Source organism: Coccomyxa subellipsoidea (genome assembly GCF_000258705.1).
Source record: "Coccomyxa subellipsoidea C-169, whole genome shotgun sequence".
NCBI lineage: Eukaryota > Viridiplantae > Chlorophyta > Trebouxiophyceae > Coccomyxaceae > Coccomyxa > Coccomyxa subellipsoidea.
Genome location: NW_005178042.1, coordinates 2331005 through 2349670, shown reverse-complemented (window position 1 = coordinate 2349670; position 18666 = coordinate 2331005). Strand labels below are relative to the sequence as shown.

Below are 18666 nucleotides of genomic sequence, written 5' to 3'. Positions count from 1 at the left end.
ACTTTTGGCACCAAATTGTATCAGTGGGCGTCAACGCTGACATTTCAGGGACGGAACATGCCGTTTGCCCTTCCTTTCAGGACGAATCCGCTGGAGACAGGCTTTGAGGTGGGGGTTGCAGCCAATTGTCTGGCTTGTGCATTGTCTAGCACCTGTCGGTCAGAGAAGTGCCCCCTCCAGATCCTGATGGCGCTGTCTATGACTTGCAGCTGTCCCTGCTGAGAATAAACCAGGCGGGAAGACCAGTCAGCATTGGAGACATTGTGGCAACGGTGGAACCTGAACCAAACGTGGTGAGGCCGTCTGCATCTACGAGCTACTACGTATTCATGCTTGATACCCACAGAACGCACGGAACGCAGTCACAACTCGTTGTGCATGCTCAGCCTCGGCTGCTGGTGCTAATGCCCTAGACATTTGACAGTCTCGCACAGATCTGGATGGCAACATTGCAGTTTTGATGATCTGGAGCAGCTGCAGCTCCCAGAGGTTTCCTTCCGAGCCTGAAGAGGAAACTGATGGGCATTGGATGTGCTTTTCAGGGGCCAGTGCTGTTCGTTCGCTTTTATGATACACCCGATTCAGGCATGGACCGGCGGACGCCCCTGCCCAGCGATGAGTGGGAGCGCCTGCGCGCTGCAGCGGACGCATGCGTGGACATTCCAGTCCTCATGAGCTCCTTGCCTGCCGCCATCAAGAGCGCCGTGGCACAATCCAGGCAGTAGCATGCCTGAAGGGGCCGTCAACGGAACCCCCATAGTACTAAGATTATTGCTTTCTCGCCAAACCAAGCAGAGGTAGCAAGCAGGGTTGGGGAGCCAGAGCAGCTGGCGCCCCCTATACCAACCCTTCTTATTCCTCCAAGTTTGAGGAGAGTCAAGCAAGAGATGGTAGATGCCCCTAATTGCCTTGCCAGCGTGGGTGAGTGCCGCCCTTGCAGTGCTGCCGCATGCTAGCGGCTGGCGGCCTGACTCGGAGGTGCCCTCAAAGAATTGTGCAGGCATGTAGAGTACATTCTAAGGGCCAGAAGTGCAACAGACACAGTGTGGCTATGAGAGCAAATTGCCCAATACAGGTAGTCGTAGAATATGTGTGCCAGATTCTGCCAGAGTGAAGTGAAAGTATAATGGATACATCAATTATCAAATTGAATTGTAATATACTTGGCCGAGCCCCGGGCTCGGTGGGCCACCTTGGACTCGCCAAAGGGCGCTAATTGCAAATTCGGGTCACTGCCATATTCTAGAGCTGTGAGGAAGTACATGCTGAATGGATAAATTTTGTGGTGATTTTATCAGGATTGAAAGGCATATACTTTTGCCAGCAGTTTTAAGAGACCCTAGATTTGTAACCTATCCAGTGCCCTGATCTTGGGATTCAAGTTTATAACCGTCCAAATCGCATCTGCCACGACATCAATTTCCGAGACAGACAGACCACGGAGATGAATTCGAAAATGTGATCCACCATTGCATGTAGGAATCCTGCAGAGTAAATTAGATCATTCAGATGGATGTGGAGAAGTCTTCTTCCGCAGAGACACGCAAGAGCTTCAAGAATTACTTACGATCGAAATGGTTGTGGGGATCATTCGGCGTCATCTTGATCTTCCTCATAGTGATGGCAGCATTGCGAGTTGAACTGCAGTGAGTTACAAATCTATTCCTGCTGTTTATTTGAGGATATTTTCAATTGTAAAAGCGCCGACACCCTCTGACGGACCACATTGTGTGTCCATGGTCTCACCAAAAGGTTACTTTTTGCTATGCATCAACTTTGTGCTTGATCTTGAATGCACGTATTTTATCTGCAGGTGGTTCTGGCTACTGTTGTACGCCGCAATCACAATACCTTTTGCCCCGTTCGTGGTTCAGCCGATCAAGTTCTTCAGGTGATGCCCGACATGGATCGGTTTATTGAAGATTTCACCCCAGAGGATGTAGCAGTTTGCCAGCTTGTGTGTATAATCTGGATCTGCTGATTGTCTACATTGATTCCCTGACATGCAGAGGCGGTTTGGACGATGACGCAAAGTCTACTGGGTCACTCCTCCTGCTGGCAGCCAGTGTGAGCATCAGCTGGGTCTTTGCGAAGAGTATACAGAACGCATCGACATTGGGCGCCCAGTATGGTCTAGTGGGCTGTGTAGCATATGGTGCGCAAGACATGCCCACTGTATAGCACATGACTGTCCAGATCGGGTCAGAAGTTCTGTGAAAAGCTGTCATGCACAGAATGGGCTTACATGCATGCTTCGTGCTTGCAGCGGCCTACTACACATCCTTTGCATCTGTTGGGATTGTCATATACTTCATGCGCACAAGGAAGGGCTACAGGAGCCTGCCAGAAGCCATCAACCAGCGATATGGACCTCTAGCCACCCTCTCTTTTGGTGACCACCTTTCTTTGCTCGATGTGATTGTGAAATTCCTGTTTGAACCATTATGACCAGACCAACAGTGTCACAGCTATGTACAGACGGGGTGGATATCTGTCTATGCAGGGATTGCGGTTCTTTTCAGGCTGTACCAGGAGGTCTGGAGCAATGCAGTGGTTGTTGCTCCCTGGTTTGGGCCCCTGGTGAGCATCTTAGTTCGTCTGCATTGTTGCTGGCAGGCTGGACTCTTGTTTCCCACTTTGGAAGCACCCGGGTTGTGATCAGAACGGTGTGCTCGGTGCAGCATAGCAAGGAGTGGTGGCTGGGGGCTGTGCTGTCCTCCAGCATACCAGTGATCTACTCGTTCTCAGGAGGCATGCGCGCATCAATCATGACCGACACCACGCAGCTGGTCATCTGTGTGGCATTCTTTATTGCTCTCCTGGCTGTGCTGGGGTCCAAGATGCCCACTGCATGGGACTGGAACCCCAACGGTGAGTGGCACAGACATGAGCCCATCCCATGGTAGTGTGAAAATCTGTTCTGAATTTCCTGACAAGGTGATGACAGTCAAGGAGAAGGTTCCTGCTCAGTGGGAGGGACTCTGGTCGCAGGCGCATGTGCTCTGCCGGCGTCCCCGCAGCCAGTCACTTATGAGATGTGTGCTGTGGATGGGGGAGCTCGCCTGGTCAACGACACACTCGTGGAGCTGGGCAAGGCCCAATTCACTTACAAGAATGCCAGCTGCAACTACCCATGTGCGGCCCCACTGTGCATGCTGAATCGACAAAGCCTTGCCGCACAGACACACATCTGCACACACGAGACAGAGCTCAGACTGGATGACGTTGTCATGCATGGCCTCTGGAATGCTGAAAGATGGCTGTGTCTGCTGTGGCATGTGCAGCTATTGCAGAGGCGCAGCTGTGTACATCTGTCGGCGGCAAGTGGGCAGCCCCGGAGTGCACTGTGAAGTCCCAGCTGGCGTGTGGGGAGCATGGCGGGCAGTGGGAACCTGCCAAGATGTGGTCATTGAAGGGCGGTGTTGATCTCCTCATAGTGGCCCTCTTGCAGGTGCATACTTCAGCCAGCCCCCCCTACAAACTTCAAGGAGCCCGTAGTAAAAGGCTTGTTATACCAAATGGCCATGGTGAAGGGGGGTTGAGACACACCTCTCTGGTGCACCTAGCCACTCGGCTGGAAAAGCGTCTTTCACTTATATTTTCATACCTGGTTTCTTTCTCTGTGCCGTGTGGAGGTGGCTTGTAGATCCTAAGATGAGGTCCCTTGCTGGCTCATCAAGTACTGTATTGGGTGGACAGGAGACTAACATGCATGAAGGTTAAAAGATGACATGCATGAGGGTTATGACATGGACGTGATGCTGCAGGGCTGCCTGAGCTACCCCTTCTTTGACCCGGTGCTCACCGACCGCGCATTTCTGGCCAAGCCGTCCACCATGCTGGGGGCGTTCCTGCTGGGGGGCGTGGTTGCAGCCCTTTTCATCTTCTTCTTTGGCTTTGTGGGCATCTACGGCAATGCTGTCGCCACTCTCCGACCCTCCTGGTGCGCAGCTCCTCTATGTAAACTGAATGCATGCAAAAGAAAGCCCAATTGCCTATCCAGCCAAAGAGACGTCAGGGGGTTTGGGCTGATCATGTCTGCCTCTGTGATGTTTGGGCTTTGGTACTTTTTCAAGGTGTGATTGGTATTGGCTGTGCAGGGTACCGACGAGCCTATACAAAGGCACACTTGCGGGCCTGCCACCAGCTGTAACTGGGTCCATTGGCAAAGGTAACATTTCAGCAACCATACCCATTTGCCACTTCAAATGCCTGCCTGTCCATGTACCTTACACGCTTGATGTTGTCTCTGGCCGTCATGCAGAGGATACATATGTTCAACTTTCATGACAGCTGCATGCTTGCTGGCTGACAGGCCTGTTCCAGATCACGAATATCATCTTTATTTTTGAGTCGCTGAGCACGCTGGACTCCACCTTCACCAGCGCTGCCAAGCTCCTGGGGCCAGAGTTTGCTGGGCTCCTGGAAGATGGCACCCCCAAGCCCCCACAGACCGCCAAGATATGGTACGCAGAAGCTAAACCCCCCTACACACTCGCCATGAAGCGTGCAAGTATGATGCAAATGCAGCCATGGTCCTAGGAAGAGCGCAACAAAAAGAACTTGCAGACATGCTCTTCTTCGGAGTGCATGCAAAAGGGCATGTATGTTTTGACAGAGCTCTAGCGCCAAGCCCACCTGGCTTGTATGAATGTTACTTGCAGCTGCAGTGGCCTGTGACAAAATTGCTTCTTCCTATCAGAACAGGCTCCATTTCTTTTGTTAGAGTTGCCAGGATCGCCCAGCCATTCCATTGTGCGAACGGCGCATGCATTGATCCAAGCTCATGCATGCTCAGGGCATGATGTATGCATGTGCAGGCACCTGACGATGGGCCGCATAATCATCATTGTGCTGGCGGTGGCTGGCCTGCTGCCGCTGCTGGGTGATGCCAAGGCGCTGGATGCCACCACCGTATCAGGCACAATCGTACTGGGACTTGGGCCCCCCATCTTTGCCCTCATGTTCATTGACGGCTACCGGCCCCTCACATTCCATGTGCCCTTCTGGTGGTGCGTTGCTGCCTTCGAAGAATTCTGCAAATTCCTCTCACATGTGGAAGTCAACGTTGCTGCAGTGTTTATAGCAGAAACTGCACCCTCCTGGAAAGGGGCCAGATTCCTTTTACCAACATGCTGTCTTCTCATGTGAGGATCACATGTCTCTGTCTGCTTATCTAAGCAAGACCAGATTGCAGATGCAGTCTGCCAGCTCAGTGTGCAGAATAAATAATTGTTTTTCCATGACTGTATCTGGTTGCAGTCATTTTCAGCTGCAGAGCACGGTATTGCACGCTGTGATGTTCTGCACTGAGAAATGACATGGGTGGTCCACGACAGGGGGGTGGGTCTTGGAATTACGAGCCAGCTGTCGTCCACGGTGAAGACGATAAACATGAGCGGCTTCAATTTTGGCACCGGGTCAAATGCGCTTCTGCTGGGCACCAATGTGATCGGAACCATTATTGCGTGGGGACTCATGTTCATCACCCTGCTCGAGAACCCCATGGGGTCAACACTGACTATGGTGGGTACTTCCTCTGACCACAAGTAGAGCTAGCTTAAAACTTCTTTGCGATTGCTGAAATGCATGCTGAAATGGAGCATAACCAAATGATGAAGATGAGTCAAATGACTGCCAAGTGTCACCGGATGAGCACCATCAAAGTGAAGGGTAATAGACAAGGGAGACCTGATGTAGTGTGGGTTTTATGAGCTGAGTGCAACCGTGCAGGAAGCGGTACAAGGGAATAACTTCTACAGGGCTGCCGGCCGCCTAGTGCGCAGATGCGGGCGCAGCCGAGGTGACAAGGGGCAGGCTGTGAGCAGTGTCAACGGAGGCAGTCGCCTTGAGGAAGGCCACAAACCTGAGCCTGAACCTCAAGTGGCGGGAATTGGTGCATCCCTGGCACCTGCTGCAGAAAGGCCCCGAGTCTGAGTCAGTTCTGACCACCTACTTCTGCCCTTCTGAGGAATCAGCCTTCTCTGGGGAGGTCTAAGGGATGCTACGTTGGAGGCATCCCGTCACAACAGCACTGATGCACAAGGCACCTTCGTCCTTGCAAATGACGTGTAGTATCATGACTGTTTGAGCAATGCTCGGTGGTCCAGCCATATTGAGCGGAAGCAGTGCAGTACAGCAGATGATCAATGTGGTGCTTTCAGGTAGCGCAGACTTAATTTGGACTTGTGCGCGTTGAAGGCCAGATCTGGGGCTTCATGCTCCTTCTGCAATTTTGATGGGCTTAGGTGCCAGAGACTTGCAAAAGCCACAACCCTTGAGGATAATAGATGTTGAGTGCTCAGGGGAATTGCAAGTGGTCTTCTGGCAATTGAAATTTGGAAGAGTTCCTTTACTGCGAGCAAGATCGGTCAGATCAAGATTTAGCCCTTAATTTTGACGCGCTTGGCTTGCAACATGTGCAGATATGAAAATTTGCCCGATGTCAGCTTGAAGTCACTCTGCATTTTGCTTGCAGCTGCCAATGCGCTGAAATTAAGATAGAAGATCAGGAGTAAGAGGCAGGTACTATTATGTATCTGCCCAGTTCCCGAATGGGTGCTGCGCTGGAATTGAGGTGGTTGCACAGTGGGCATGCAGAAGCTCTTGCCAGAGAAATGCAGAGGCGCAGACAGATAGTGCTAATGAGATACTCACATTAATTGTGGCATTGAGCGAGCTGTTGAATTCATTCAGTGGTCATGAAAATGATCAATTCTGAGACAGGAGGAACTGTTGGAAGAGAGTGGCAAAGATCCACATTTGCGCAAAAGATCAATCATCAAGCATTGCAGTGTCTATACTATAGACACACCATAGTATGTGTATACTTTGGTGCTTAATTTAAGGAAAATAGGATTTGATTTGCCACCAGTGTACTGGTTGTCAAAATGGAATCTCAGAATGATCATCATACTATGCTTGGTAATCCTATGATCATAAGCATGATGCTGGATCCATGGATGGCGTCCATCTAATCATTTTGATACGCTGCATCTGCATGGACGTGCCTTGCACGTGCGATTTAGGTTCTTGATCAACCAGTTCATTTGCAACTTGCAAGTTGCCAGTGCTGTACAAAAGCCCGGTACCTGGCAGGGTGGCTTGAGGTTGCCTAAGCCTGAGACTTACAGCGGCTCGAGCCGCGGCAGCAGCGGCGGCAGGAAGGCGTTCACATCTTGCGCAGAAGCTTTCCCTGCCGCAGCCGCAGCCGCTGCGCCTAATTAGAGAAAGATGTATGCAGACATCAAAGGCAGAGCGAGCGCCAGGAGATAGGAGAAAGGGCTGCCTCGCAAGTGCACAACATGTAACAACAATACAATGATCCCCCGGCCCAGGAGCACTAAATGACCACATTGCATACATGCACACCGTGTGACAATCCTAATTGCATGCAGCGCATATATGCATGAGCTTGAGGCAGGACCAGAGCTGCATGTCAAAGGCCGGTAGCTGCAGGTGCATAGCAGCAATGCATGGTCGGGAAAGTGCAGGATTCACAGTGATTAGCTTTGGGTCCATCTTTTGGCTGGAGGAATCTCACTCTCCATGTCTGCGGCGGCGTCCCTCCCTAGATTTCCGATTATAGCCTGCAGAGAACCAATCCCCTCGCACCTCTGCCAAAGCTCATCATTCTTCAAAGTGAGAATTTCGGGAATCTACGCATTTACAGCTGCATCTCATCCTCTCCAGAAGTAGCAGAGATGGTCACCCTCGAGGATGTCAAGAAGATGAAAGTGCAGGTGCGGCGCTTGGCACCTGAGGTTCTGCTGTGGTTCTGATCTTACGTTGTTGCCCTGGATTTTGTCATGGAGAATGTTGGAATGCTGCAGGAATTGCGTGATGAGCTGGAGGCTAGAAGCTTGCCAACAGCGGGCCTGAAAGCAGAGCTTGTTGAGCGCTTAGAAGAGGCTCTGGGAGGCGGGGATGGTGATGGCGCTGCTGCAGGTTCGTGCATTTTGAACCCTCTGCAGACTCCCTGCTTGCGCAGCAATTGTATATGCTTCTTTCTTATAGATTCCGTACTAATACTGTTTAATGCTTGTACAGAGGACGCGCCTGCTGAGGCTGAAGCCCCAGATGCACCTGCTGCTGAAGAGCCTGCCCAGGAGGCTCCTGCCGTCGAGGAGCCAACCCCTGCCGAGCCAGTGGCGGTGGAGACAACTGCCGTTGGCATGGAGACTGCGGAGGTTGAGGAGCCTGCAGCCCCAGAGGTGCCTCAGCCTACAGAGGGAGCAGTGGCCACCCCTGATGTGCCAGCCGTGACGGAGGCACCTGCACCTGTGGAGGCGCCTGCTGCAGAGCAGGTGAGATTCATCTGCAATCTTGTATAGAGGAGACGTCAAGCAGCGTGTGCATGCCCTTTTGGGAATTTTGCAGAGTTTTGGGCAGACCATAAACTGTGGGAGTGCTGGGCCCCTGAAAAAGGCAACAGCCCTGCTGGCTGAAGCAGAAAGAGTCCAGATGTCGTATAGTTGTTTGCCCTTTAACACCTGTATGGTCATAGCGTCGTAATTTCGATGTTTATTGGCTGACTTTTGTACACGGTATGGCGTCCGAGGAACAGTTCGACGCCGTTGCGGCGGCCCAAGCACAAGCTCAGGCGATCGCCGCGAAGTTTGCGCAGCAGCAAGCAGCCGGAGAAGGTGCTGCGGGAGGCGAGGACTTTGGGAACAATAAGAGGAAGTTCGAAGACGAGCCGGTGGCGGACAGCGCGGAGGAGGATCATATGCGAAAGCGCGCCAGCTTCAGTGGGCCTGAAGCCTTCAACGGGGTGTGTGCCAGCTCTCTGGTGCTGTTGAAGCCTGTTGATGTATGTTTGATAAGATTCTGTGAGCCGACGGAACGATCGTGTCTCAATGAACCTGCATTTTGCTGAGTGCATGGGATCCTCGTATGTTCCTATAAGTGCAACGTGGACTTGTCAAGGAGGTTTCTTCATCGGAGGGACCGTATCTACGGTTTTCCTCTCCGCTGTGTGAGAGTTGCTAGAGGGCAACAGATTCGAAAGGGATGGCCTTTGTTTTACTCTCATTTCCATCTCGATGCTTCTGATGTGCTGGCCTGTCACAAGGCCATTGTTGGCTGAGATCTTCCCTTCATCGCACTGCAGGCTGATGCAGTTCCCCATGTGTGCAGGGGAGCAAGTTCTCGGACGCTCCAGGCGGCTTCTCTGACGCAGCGCCAGCTGTTAACCCCGGCCTGGCTGACGCATCCAACGGCGGCGGCGTGCCCAGCGGCATGGCTGCACAGGGCCAGTTCTACGAAACCATTGACATCCCTGCGCCCATGGTGGGCAAGCTGATCGGCAAGGGCGGCGAGACCATCAAGCAGCTGCAGTACAACACGAACACGCGCGTGCAGATCGACCACCAGACCCCCGGCGAGGCCAAGAAGGTGTCCATCCAGGGCGACAGCCATGAGGCCGTGCAGGCCGCTAAGCAGCAGGTGGAGCAGATTGTGTCCATGGACGACTCTGGCGCCGGCGGCGCATCCCAGTCTGTGGAGTGCCCCCAGGGGATTGTGGGCCGCATCATCGGCCGCGGTGGAGAGACCATCCGCGCTCTGCAGCAGGCCAGCCAGGCCCACATAGTGGTGGACCAGAACTATCCCGAGGGTGAGCCGCGCCGTGTCAACATCTCCGGCCGCCCCGACGCCGTCGAGCGCGCCGTCAAGATGGTCAGCGAGCTCATCAGCGGCGAGCCCGGCTCCGCGCAGTCAATCATTCAGAAGGTGCATGTGCGCTCCTTCTCTCCTTGGCTGACAACAAGCCATGTACTGCATGACATGTCCTACATGAAATTCAACAAATGACATGTTCCTTTGCATGTGTCCTCAGGTATCTGTTGCCCCAGCTGTTACTTCATGGGAATTTTCGTGTGCTCTGAGATTCAAGCAGTGGGACTGATCTCTGTCTGTCTGGTGGGGCTGCAGTATGGTGCTGGCGTGACGCGCGAGGTGCAGTGCCCCAAGGGCATGGTGGGCCGCGTGATTGGCAAGGGCGGCGAGACCATCAAGGCCCTGCAGAAGAACTTTGGCGCCAACATCCAGATCGACCAGACCACCGACCCAATGAAGATCACCATTGCGGGGCAGCCTCCTGCCGTGGAGAGCGCCGCTGCAGCTGTGACTGAGATCATCAACGGAGGCAACCCCTACCTGGGCCCCACCGCTGGCGCTGGCTACGGTGAGGATTGTTTCTCCCTCCTCAGTTCAGTTCCAACGCCTTGTTCATGTTGATCTGGAAGGGAGACGTGTTGCAGGACATTTGCTAGCTAGCTCTCGATGCTGCTTGTAAACTTGCAGATCATCGCATATGCCAAGCAACGTCAGCATTCTGCATTCTCCCAGGCTCTGTTGTGTGCGCCAGATATTGCATCCTCACGACGTGGCTGGTGTTGTACATCGGTACAGGTGATGCTGCAGGGGGAGCGCGTCCTGGCTTCGGCGCTCCAGGCGGCTATGGCGCGCCAAGCTACGGAGCAGCTGGCTTCGGCGGCTACGGCGGATACCCGGGGCAGGCCGCGCCACAGGCGTATGGTGGATACAGCCCCTACGGCTACGCGCAGCCCTACGGCGCGCCCCAGGCAGGCTATGGGAGCTACGGCGGCTACGGCGCGGACCCCTACGCGGCGGCGGCTGGTGCCGGCGGCGGCTACGGTGGCTACGGAGGCGCGGCTGGCGGCCAGGGAGCAGCTGGCGGCGGCTCCGGCGGCTCTGGAACCTGGCAGGCACGCCTCTGCCTGTACCCTCAAGGCTCCTGGTGTCCTTGTGCATTTGCTATGTTCACCTGGTGTCCTTTGTCCTGTCATTGGATAGGCAGAGTAGTTGTTAATATTCTTGTTGGCTGAGAATTATTGCATGGTGCATGCAGGAGCTGCAGGATGACCAGGGCCGTGCATACTACTACAACACCACGACTGGTGCAAGCCAGTGGGAGAAGCCGGCAGAGCTTGCCTGAGCAGCTGCCCTGGTGCCCCATCGCTAAAGTGTTGCGTTGCAATGAGTGGACTGTCCTTGCGCATGCCTGCCATCTTCCACCTCCTGCCTGCACCTGCCCATCTGCTACTGTGCTTGTGGACCTGTGGACGCTGCCTGTGGAGTGCTGTCTGCCTGCCCCTGGAGTGGTATCCTGATGCTAGCAGCCCATGATGTCTGCCTAGGATCCTGATGCCCCTTTCTGCCAGAAAGCCTGTCACTTCAGTGCGGGGTTAGGGTATTTTTTGAGTTTCTACAGCAGCATCCTCATGCAGGAAAGCTGGGCACAGGAAAGAAAAGCAGAGGCTCGCAGTATCTCACCCATTCAGCGAAGGAGGGTATGGGTAAGAGGGCGTCCCATGCATGCCCCCTTTGCTTCCCTTGTGTCGTTGGCAACCTTGGTGGTCTGTGCCTATTTGATGATTGGGTCTTCGTTAGAGATGGTGTGCTGTTTTCGAGTGACAGTTGATTACTGCTGCCTGAGCAAATATCATACCCTTGCTGGAACACTTGTCCCATGTCTCTACCATCCTGATTTGTGATGAGAGCTTCCCCAAAAGAGGCGATTGGAGTGGGCCGCAGTCAAGGTGACCCCGGCGAAGGAGTAGGTGGGGTGTTTTGGCCACATGTCTCAAGACCTGCGGTTTGGGTGAAATGATCAAGTCACTGGTTACCTACATGGCTTGGCTGGGCATGTGTGCAGCTAGGGAAGATGCAGTGACTGTTCTGCGGTTAGCACTTGGTGTCAGTGCGTGCTGCTTAGATGGTTTTGAGGCTGGAATCCGCACGAGGAACGCTGACTGGAAAGGCAAGCTTGTTTGTGCTGATGTTGGTTGCAAAAGAGCTCTGTGGCTTGGCTAAGGGGACCTCATATGACAGGGCATTCAGAGCCTCGCGGGCCCTTTGCAGCAGCCATCCACCTACTGCCACGGTGTTGCTCCAAGTCCACAGGTGACTGACCCATCAACTCTGGTGGAGTGCTGTACATCTCTGGGTCACTCTACTATGGTGCATATGTACTCACTCTTGGACACTGAAACAGTCCTGCCAGTGTGTGTTGGCATGGGCCTCGGGTTAAAATCGAATGATGCGTGTAAATGATTGTGAAAACCTGCTGTGTAATAGCGTGTGCACTACAATGGCTCCTGTCGTTGGGACGGACGTTGTCCATAAGGCATGCAGAGGGGCCCAATCAGGTGCAGGGAGGCTGGGCTGCAGCTGCTGGAGGGCAACACTACTTGTGCAGACGCGTACCTCTCCTCCACTTGTGCCATAGCATGCGCATGTCTTGCACCTCATTTCATATATCAAGTTGCTTGAGCGCACATCATTGTAGCAAGGTTTGCTGTCACATGTGCATGCTTCTAGCGCACTGCTCTTTGCCTTGACCTGGTGAATGGATGCCATGGGCATCACACGTATGGCAGTCACCATATCGGTGATGCTGGCATTCCCGGTTGTAAAGGTGTGACATTGTCACAGTGACATCATGTCTGATACCGTGCGATGCAGCAGCTTTTTTTATGCCTTGCAGCCTCCCAGATTAACATCGCTTGTGCCCCTGTTGCATCCAATGTTTGCCTGGCCAGGGAAGCTGCTGGCACCACTGCTTGAGCTTATCATTCGAATTCAATTCAATTGAGTGCCGCATTTCAGGAACCCGACAAATTTAAATCGTGACTTCTCGCTCCGAGCAAGTCTTACTGGCTTCCATGTCTTCCTTGCTTCAGCTTTTGATGGCACAACACAAACTCACAAATGCACAAGGTGCATGAATCGGGCCTGCTCAGGCTTCAGATCAGACTTGAATGGTGAGATGCCATCATGGCATCATATACATCGATGCACGCGCCACGGCGTGACCGGCGCTGTGCGCCGCATGCGCGGCCGCCAATCTGGTTTTATTCGTCATCACTCAGACTAACTTCCAGAAGCAAGACTCATCCTTCTGTCCAGCACTCAAAACTGGTATTTCTAAGGGTTCAAGGACGCGATGGAACTCCTGTATGCCAATCCCTGCGATGATCTGCATGCAGATGTCCTAATCAGGCTTCGGCTTTAGGCGCGGTTCAGGCAGCTGGTTCCTGCGCTTCACAAGCCAAAGCTCTTGTGAGTTTAACTGCGTGGGTTTGAAGACAGCACTTTAAAAAAGAATGAAATAGTCGTGAAGGGGGCTGCGGAGTGCCAGGCGACCCCTCAGCAGGAAAGCAACTTGTTTGTTGGGCTCCAACCTCACAACAGCACACCCTTCTCTTGCTGAGCTAAATTCTGGAGGAAGTCTTAATGGACTCCTCCGCACCGCCATCTGCTGTCACTTCGCAAAGTCCCTTACATGCCGCAGCCAACAGATTTAAAGATCTGATCGGGGGCATATTCAAGGAGGTGTTCACTCTTTCTCTTTGCCTTGATTTTCTCTGCCCAAACTTCGACGTGCCAAAATGTCGCACATGTAGCATCCACACTCTCTTTTCTCCAGAAATGTGGTTATAGGCATAAGCGTCTTTCCCGTTTGGTCTATTGTTGTATGACTGTATGCTTCTTGCTCATGCAGAGGAAACCTTGGGGAGAACTCGCCGATCGGACTTCCTTTTCCAGACCTGCTAGCTTAGCAGAGGTACACTGCTGCTCCATCTATCGTTTTGTTCCATAAGTTCAACCAAGCCCATCACTCTTGTTTAGCTGGAAGCTGCACAATCTTCCAGCGGCCGGCACCAAGACTGCAGGGCTCCCATGTCATTGAACTCTTCAAGTTACCTGGATCAGATTGTTGCAGAGAAACGCGCGCTGTGTTGTACTTGATATTTTTTCCTTTTGGCAGGCAACTGGGCGTCTTCGCAAGAATGCACACTACTTCAAGGTCAACTACCTCATTGTCATGCTGTCTGTCACCTTCATAACGCTGGTGCTCAATCCCACGTCCCTCATAGCCCTGGCCTTCCTGGCCATGGCCTGGGTGTACCTCTTTGTGGTCCGGCAAGCACCCATCGTCATTGGGGGCCGCACTTTCAGGTCAGCTCAGCACCCCTCTGGCACATCTAAATGGACTCTTCGAGTTTTTCGCCTTGGCCTGTCATGTGGCAACTACAGATGTATTATATTAACATCTGCTGTTTCATCCTGCTGTGTGAAAAGCTTGCGCTGAGTTGGCGTTGTGCCTGTGCGCAGCGAACGGGAAAAGTTCATCGGCATTTCCATCATCACCCTCATTGTCATCTTCTTCCTGACAAGGTGCGCCTAACTTTTCCAGCGCCAAATGGCAGCTTTGTGAGCTCACTTGTGTTTTAGTACATTTGGCAGAGTGGTCAGAGATAAATACTGTGCACAAGGCGCTGAGAGGCTTGTGGGGATTGCAGTGTGGGCACGGTGTTGTTCACAGCGCTGGGGATCAGCGTGGCAGCGATAGCGCTGCATGGCTCCTTCCGCGTGCCAGACGACCTGTTCACAGACGAGATCGAGGTGGGGCTCTTGCCTGCTTGACCTGCCCTGAGCAGTCCTCCTCAGAGAGCGCAGCGCATCCCACTTCTTGGCTCCTTGAGGGAGGCCTGGTAAACCAGGAGAGAAGGCATACATGATAGTCAGTGCAAACACTAGAAGTAGGGAGGAAGGGCAGGGAGGAAGGGCTGCTTTGCTGGGTAAGCAGGATTGCATGAACAAGGCAGACATTCTCCGGCCCAGGAGCACTAGATGATTTTTGAGGGACACACATGCGGGCACAAGTCTCAGGGAGGCTTGTGTGTAGGGCACTTCTCCCGATCTGTTGTCCTTCCTGACCGCGCCAGCCGCCGCGCTGTCCATGGCGGCTGCGAGTGTCGCGGGCGAAGCCAAGCTGGCCCCCAGCGCCGCGCCGACCCCTGTCGCTGCAGCAGTCTGAGTGATGCGCGTGAGTCCCACCGGAGGGCTCGAATTCATGCTGATGAGGAATAGGATTGCCAAAAATGAAATCGTTCGTTCGGCAGGAACCTTTCATGCCCGGCTCAACCCAACGGGCTCCAAATAAGAGACTGTTGCAGCAAACGAGAGACTGTTGCAGCAAAATCAGAGGGAGTGAGTGCGTATGAATGCTGTGGGGGCATGCGCAATTTCGCATGGCCTGGATATGGTGATGGTAAGGGGCGTGAATGGCCCTCTGCAAGGTTTTCCTGGAGAAGCTTTTCAGCTAGCAAGGAGTTTCAGAGGAGAGGGGCACGGTGGTGTGAGTTTGCAGGCCAGCTTCTCAGAGTGGTGTGCTTTGCTTGTGCAGGGGCAGACGGGGTTCCTGGGCATCTTTGGGGGCTCGCAAGCTGTCAACCCCTTGAACGTGGTCTGAACACCCCCTGCAGATGGCGAGAGAGCAAGATTGGCGTTTGGCGCTTCAGATTGCAGGGACATCTGATCTAACCCAGAAGTCTAACTTGTATTGCAAGAGACCTGCGTACGGTGATGGGAAGTATGCAGCTTTGGTGCAACAACAGGTGCTGTGCACCCTGCTGTAATGGTCTTTCATACTCTCAGAAGTCGGTTGGGGTTGCCAGCCAGAAAGTGCAAGACCCAGTCGATGGTATAATTAATTGTACAAAAACTGCAAAAGAGGTAGATATTTAGACTATTGTGATCTTTTTCGGTGCGCTAGTGTGACTGAGATGTGTCTGTCTTTGTGGACTGCGAGCAGAAAGCTTGACCAACTCATGTTATGTGACAACGTAAGCCTGAGTCTGAGACAGTGTAAGACACCTCGACCCCACCACTTGGATGTGACCACCATCTATGCGCCTGACTGATTGGGTACCATCGGCGCTACAGTCGCCTGTCTCGTTAAAGCTGCACTGCATGACAGAGCATGGACCAGCAGGGCTTCTGGCGGCTTTGAGAAGGCTCTAGAGCATTCTGAGGGGGTAGCGCATTTTGCATGCAAATGATTTGAATGCTGACCCCCACGCCACCACAGATATTTCATTCCAAGGAGTGGTGATCAGTGCGCCACACCGCCCACGTCCTAAAAAGTATCTCTTTCTTGCGCGTTCGAACAAGGAAGCGCAGCATCCTCCGTAATAGTCGACGACACGACTGTCCATTAGGCTAATTTGCCAAACCCGCCGCAATTGGAACTCTCTCTAGCAGTATGGAATAACACCCACAACGTCGGAACTGAGAGGTGAGATTGGGTACTACTTTTTTAAGCAGATGGAGGAGTCGACACAGATGCAACCATTTGTGCTTAATTTCCGTTCCAAAGGTGCGTGGCTGATGCGTAGTCCTCCTCCCTCAGTGAAGACAAAGTCTTTGCCTGCGACATCGCTGGACGCGAAAGCAAAGGTTGCAGGTTCTGGATTGCGACGCTTCATTGTGAAGCTCAATGCGGAATTTAACTTTGTCGTTCTAAGGCTAAATTAGTGTCAAAGGAGTTGCATACGGTATTAGGTGACGGTTTGCAGAGAGTCCAGACCGATTGGGCAATCGACTCTCTCCGTGATCTGACTGTGCACAGAGCAAATGCTGAGTCTTGTGGCCGTGTATGCTGCGCATGTCAAGACACACTGATCAGACACCCATCTGCTAACTGTTGAGGGCACCTTGCCCTGCTGACGATGACGAATACCACATGTTTGCAGGGCTGGAGGCACAGTATGTCAGAGAAGCTTCAAGGGACAGATGGCCCGTGCTAGTAGCGATCTTCTATTTCGATCTGCTGACGTACGCCATCCGGCTAGGAGCGCGGATGGTGACAGCGGGCCCTGGGGCGCTGCCTGCTGCACTGGCTGCCATGATGCCGCAGCTGCTTGGTATGATGGTGCTCTACTCTGCGATCAGCTGGATCAATTGGCGCAGCCGCAGGACCAGTGGCAGGCCCTGGGCTGCTTTCCAGGTATTTGCATCTCCTCACCGTGCATTTTCACCGTGTCACCTGCGTTCATAAGGCCCAGTGCAATTCTTGCGGTGGGCACGATTGAATAATCTAGATCTGTCGTGTCAAGGTGTGGGACATGTGGCAGCTCTTAACTGCAGCCTGTCTGCACATGCATCTTGCGCCTCTGGCAGGAAATGCATGTACTAATAAGGATGATGATTGTTGTGCTGGGGAGCCTGCCAGACGTTGTCATCGGCGGTGCACCAGCGTGTGCAGATTGCATGTCCTGTGATTCGCAGGAGGAGGTCATGCTCTCCCTGGCAGTGGCCCTGGCCATCAGCTCGATGCTGGTCAATCTGGGGCAGGAGTCAGCCAAGGACTACACCTTCGCATGCTTCTTTCTCATCTGCACCACGCTCCTGCTGCGGCTGCGCTGGCTCCTCGGCACTGCCGTCCTGTCCCTGCCGCTGCTGCTGCTGTATGGGGCGCGGCTGGGCGACGCCGCGTGGCCGAATGTGCTGCCGGCTGACGCGGACGTGCACCTCATTGTGGCCTGGGCCACTGGCGCGCTCCTGTCGTACACCAATGAAGTGCAGAAGAGGTGACTACTTTCCCCACCTCAAGTGGCTTTGAGCAGTGCTCTTCTCTCCTGTCATACACCCATGCAGTGCAGAAGTGGTGAATTCTCTCCCCACTTCAACTGGCTTTTAGTATACCGAGAGGTAATGCTGTTCTCTCAGCGAGGCGTCCGCTTTAGAGACTATAGCATGCGTTGAGCTATTGGGGGTGCCCCAAAGACCACAGGGCGTCAACTATGAGAGGCTGGTGGTGGTGCAGGCAAATGTTCATCGCTGCCAAGGGGACACAGTCAGGCGCAAAAGAAGCGTCCCAACAGCAGGGGTCAGGCATTGCGCCTGCATGCCAGCGGCGAGGACTTATTACTTTGACGACTTGATCTGGAGCGTTAAAGTAGCAACCCAATATTTGTCAATTGCGGCACCTGACAGCCAAGGTGTGCATCAGAGCTTGATGATTGGTTGCTGTTAGCACATTGAGACACTCAAAGTGATATTCCGTCTTGTACAAAATTGCGGTGGGCCAGAGATATTTTCATGGAGGATGGAGTTCACGTTTGCACTTTATTTCAGTTGACCTGGAGATTTGATGGTTCGTGCTTCAGATTTCAGGCAGAGTTGGCAAGGTTAGGAGAGTCAAAGGCACAGGAAAGATGATTGAGCGTCAAAATATTATGCGGGAATTGTCTGACTGCTGATTGTTGTCACACACGCCTGGATCGCCCTGTTCCGGAAGCCTAGAAATGGAAATTGATCTAGAGAATAGAATAGAGGGAAAAAAAAGCTGTCTCTTGTGGAAAGTAAGTTTGCTGTCACTGGGTCATAATATATTGCGGGCAATCCAGGAATTGCAAGAGAATTGTAAATGTCCGTTCCGGTATCTTGGAACTCGATGCCCCTGCAGGGGCATCAGCCTCCACACAGCTGTGTGGAGGCTCCACCACGATCGACAGATATAGCCATTGTGACAACAGATATGCTGCCGTGTTGTTGTCGCATGTCTACGGTATAGAAATCATGCATTCACACCAACATCAGAAGGAATGTCCCTTCAAATTTCGAAAACAAAGGCATTCGCCAACGTAGGGCCAGAAAAGTCCCACGTGGGTGGGTGGGTTGCACCTCAGCTTCGCCTGGCGTATCCGAACGCTGGGGTCAGTCGTCAGCCCCTACCACCTCTTCAGGTTGGAACTTTTCGAGGGATCGTCGTCCTGACACCACCTAAAGCGGATGCACGGCGCAGACGTGCATCACGCGAGCTGCTGGTACAGCAATGCGATCGGCAAGGTT

The 18666-nt window shown here is 53.2% G+C and overlaps 5 protein-coding genes across 5 annotated transcripts; all 5 read left to right on the top strand.

Moving 5' to 3' along the window:
• Positions 1-57: 57 nt before the first annotated feature.
• Positions 58-725, top strand: COCSUDRAFT_55486 (hypothetical protein; the record flags this gene model as incomplete). The annotated part of the gene is made up of 2 exons (XM_005651965.1): positions 58-108; positions 543-725. 2 exons carry the CDS (start codon positions 58-60, stop codon positions 723-725), a joined length of 234 nt encoding a protein of 77 aa, XP_005652022.1.
• A 1510-nt stretch (positions 726-2235) lies between these two features.
• Positions 2236-6523, top strand: COCSUDRAFT_64250 (hypothetical protein; the record flags this gene model as incomplete). Its single annotated transcript, XM_005651964.1, has 12 exons — positions 2236-2392; positions 2504-2580; positions 2682-2871; positions 2992-3135; positions 3285-3451; positions 3768-3943; positions 4101-4171; positions 4316-4466; positions 4821-5012; positions 5340-5526; positions 5734-5820; positions 5921-6523. The coding sequence occupies 12 exons, from the start codon at positions 2236-2238 to the stop codon at positions 5996-5998; spliced, it is 1677 nt and encodes a 558-aa protein (XP_005652021.1). The 3' UTR covers positions 5999-6523.
• A 1140-nt stretch (positions 6524-7663) lies between these two features.
• Positions 7664-10960, top strand: COCSUDRAFT_64249 (hypothetical protein; the record flags this gene model as incomplete). Its single annotated transcript, XM_005651963.1, has 8 exons — positions 7664-7742; positions 7833-7947; positions 8050-8306; positions 8567-8773; positions 9139-9738; positions 9934-10186; positions 10426-10744; positions 10852-10960. Exons 1-8 carry the CDS (start codon positions 7704-7706, stop codon positions 10958-10960), a joined length of 1899 nt encoding a protein of 632 aa, XP_005652020.1. The 5' UTR covers positions 7664-7703.
• Positions 10961-13080: 2120 nt separating this feature from the next.
• On the top strand, positions 13081-15699 carry COCSUDRAFT_32015 (prenylated rab acceptor family protein). Its single transcript, XM_005651962.1, has 6 exons — positions 13081-13359; positions 13529-13591; positions 13796-13986; positions 14143-14205; positions 14331-14433; positions 15218-15699. Exons 1-6 carry the CDS (start codon positions 13261-13263, stop codon positions 15281-15283), a joined length of 585 nt encoding a protein of 194 aa, XP_005652019.1. The 5' UTR covers positions 13081-13260; the 3' UTR covers positions 15284-15699.
• A 1401-nt stretch (positions 15700-17100) lies between these two features.
• COCSUDRAFT_64247 (hypothetical protein) lies at positions 17101-18254 on the top strand. The gene is made up of 2 exons (XM_005651961.1): positions 17101-17402; positions 17639-18254. Exons 1-2 carry the CDS (start codon positions 17110-17112, stop codon positions 17754-17756), a joined length of 411 nt encoding a protein of 136 aa, XP_005652018.1. The 5' UTR covers positions 17101-17109; the 3' UTR covers positions 17757-18254.
• Positions 18255-18666: the final 412 nt, after the last annotated feature.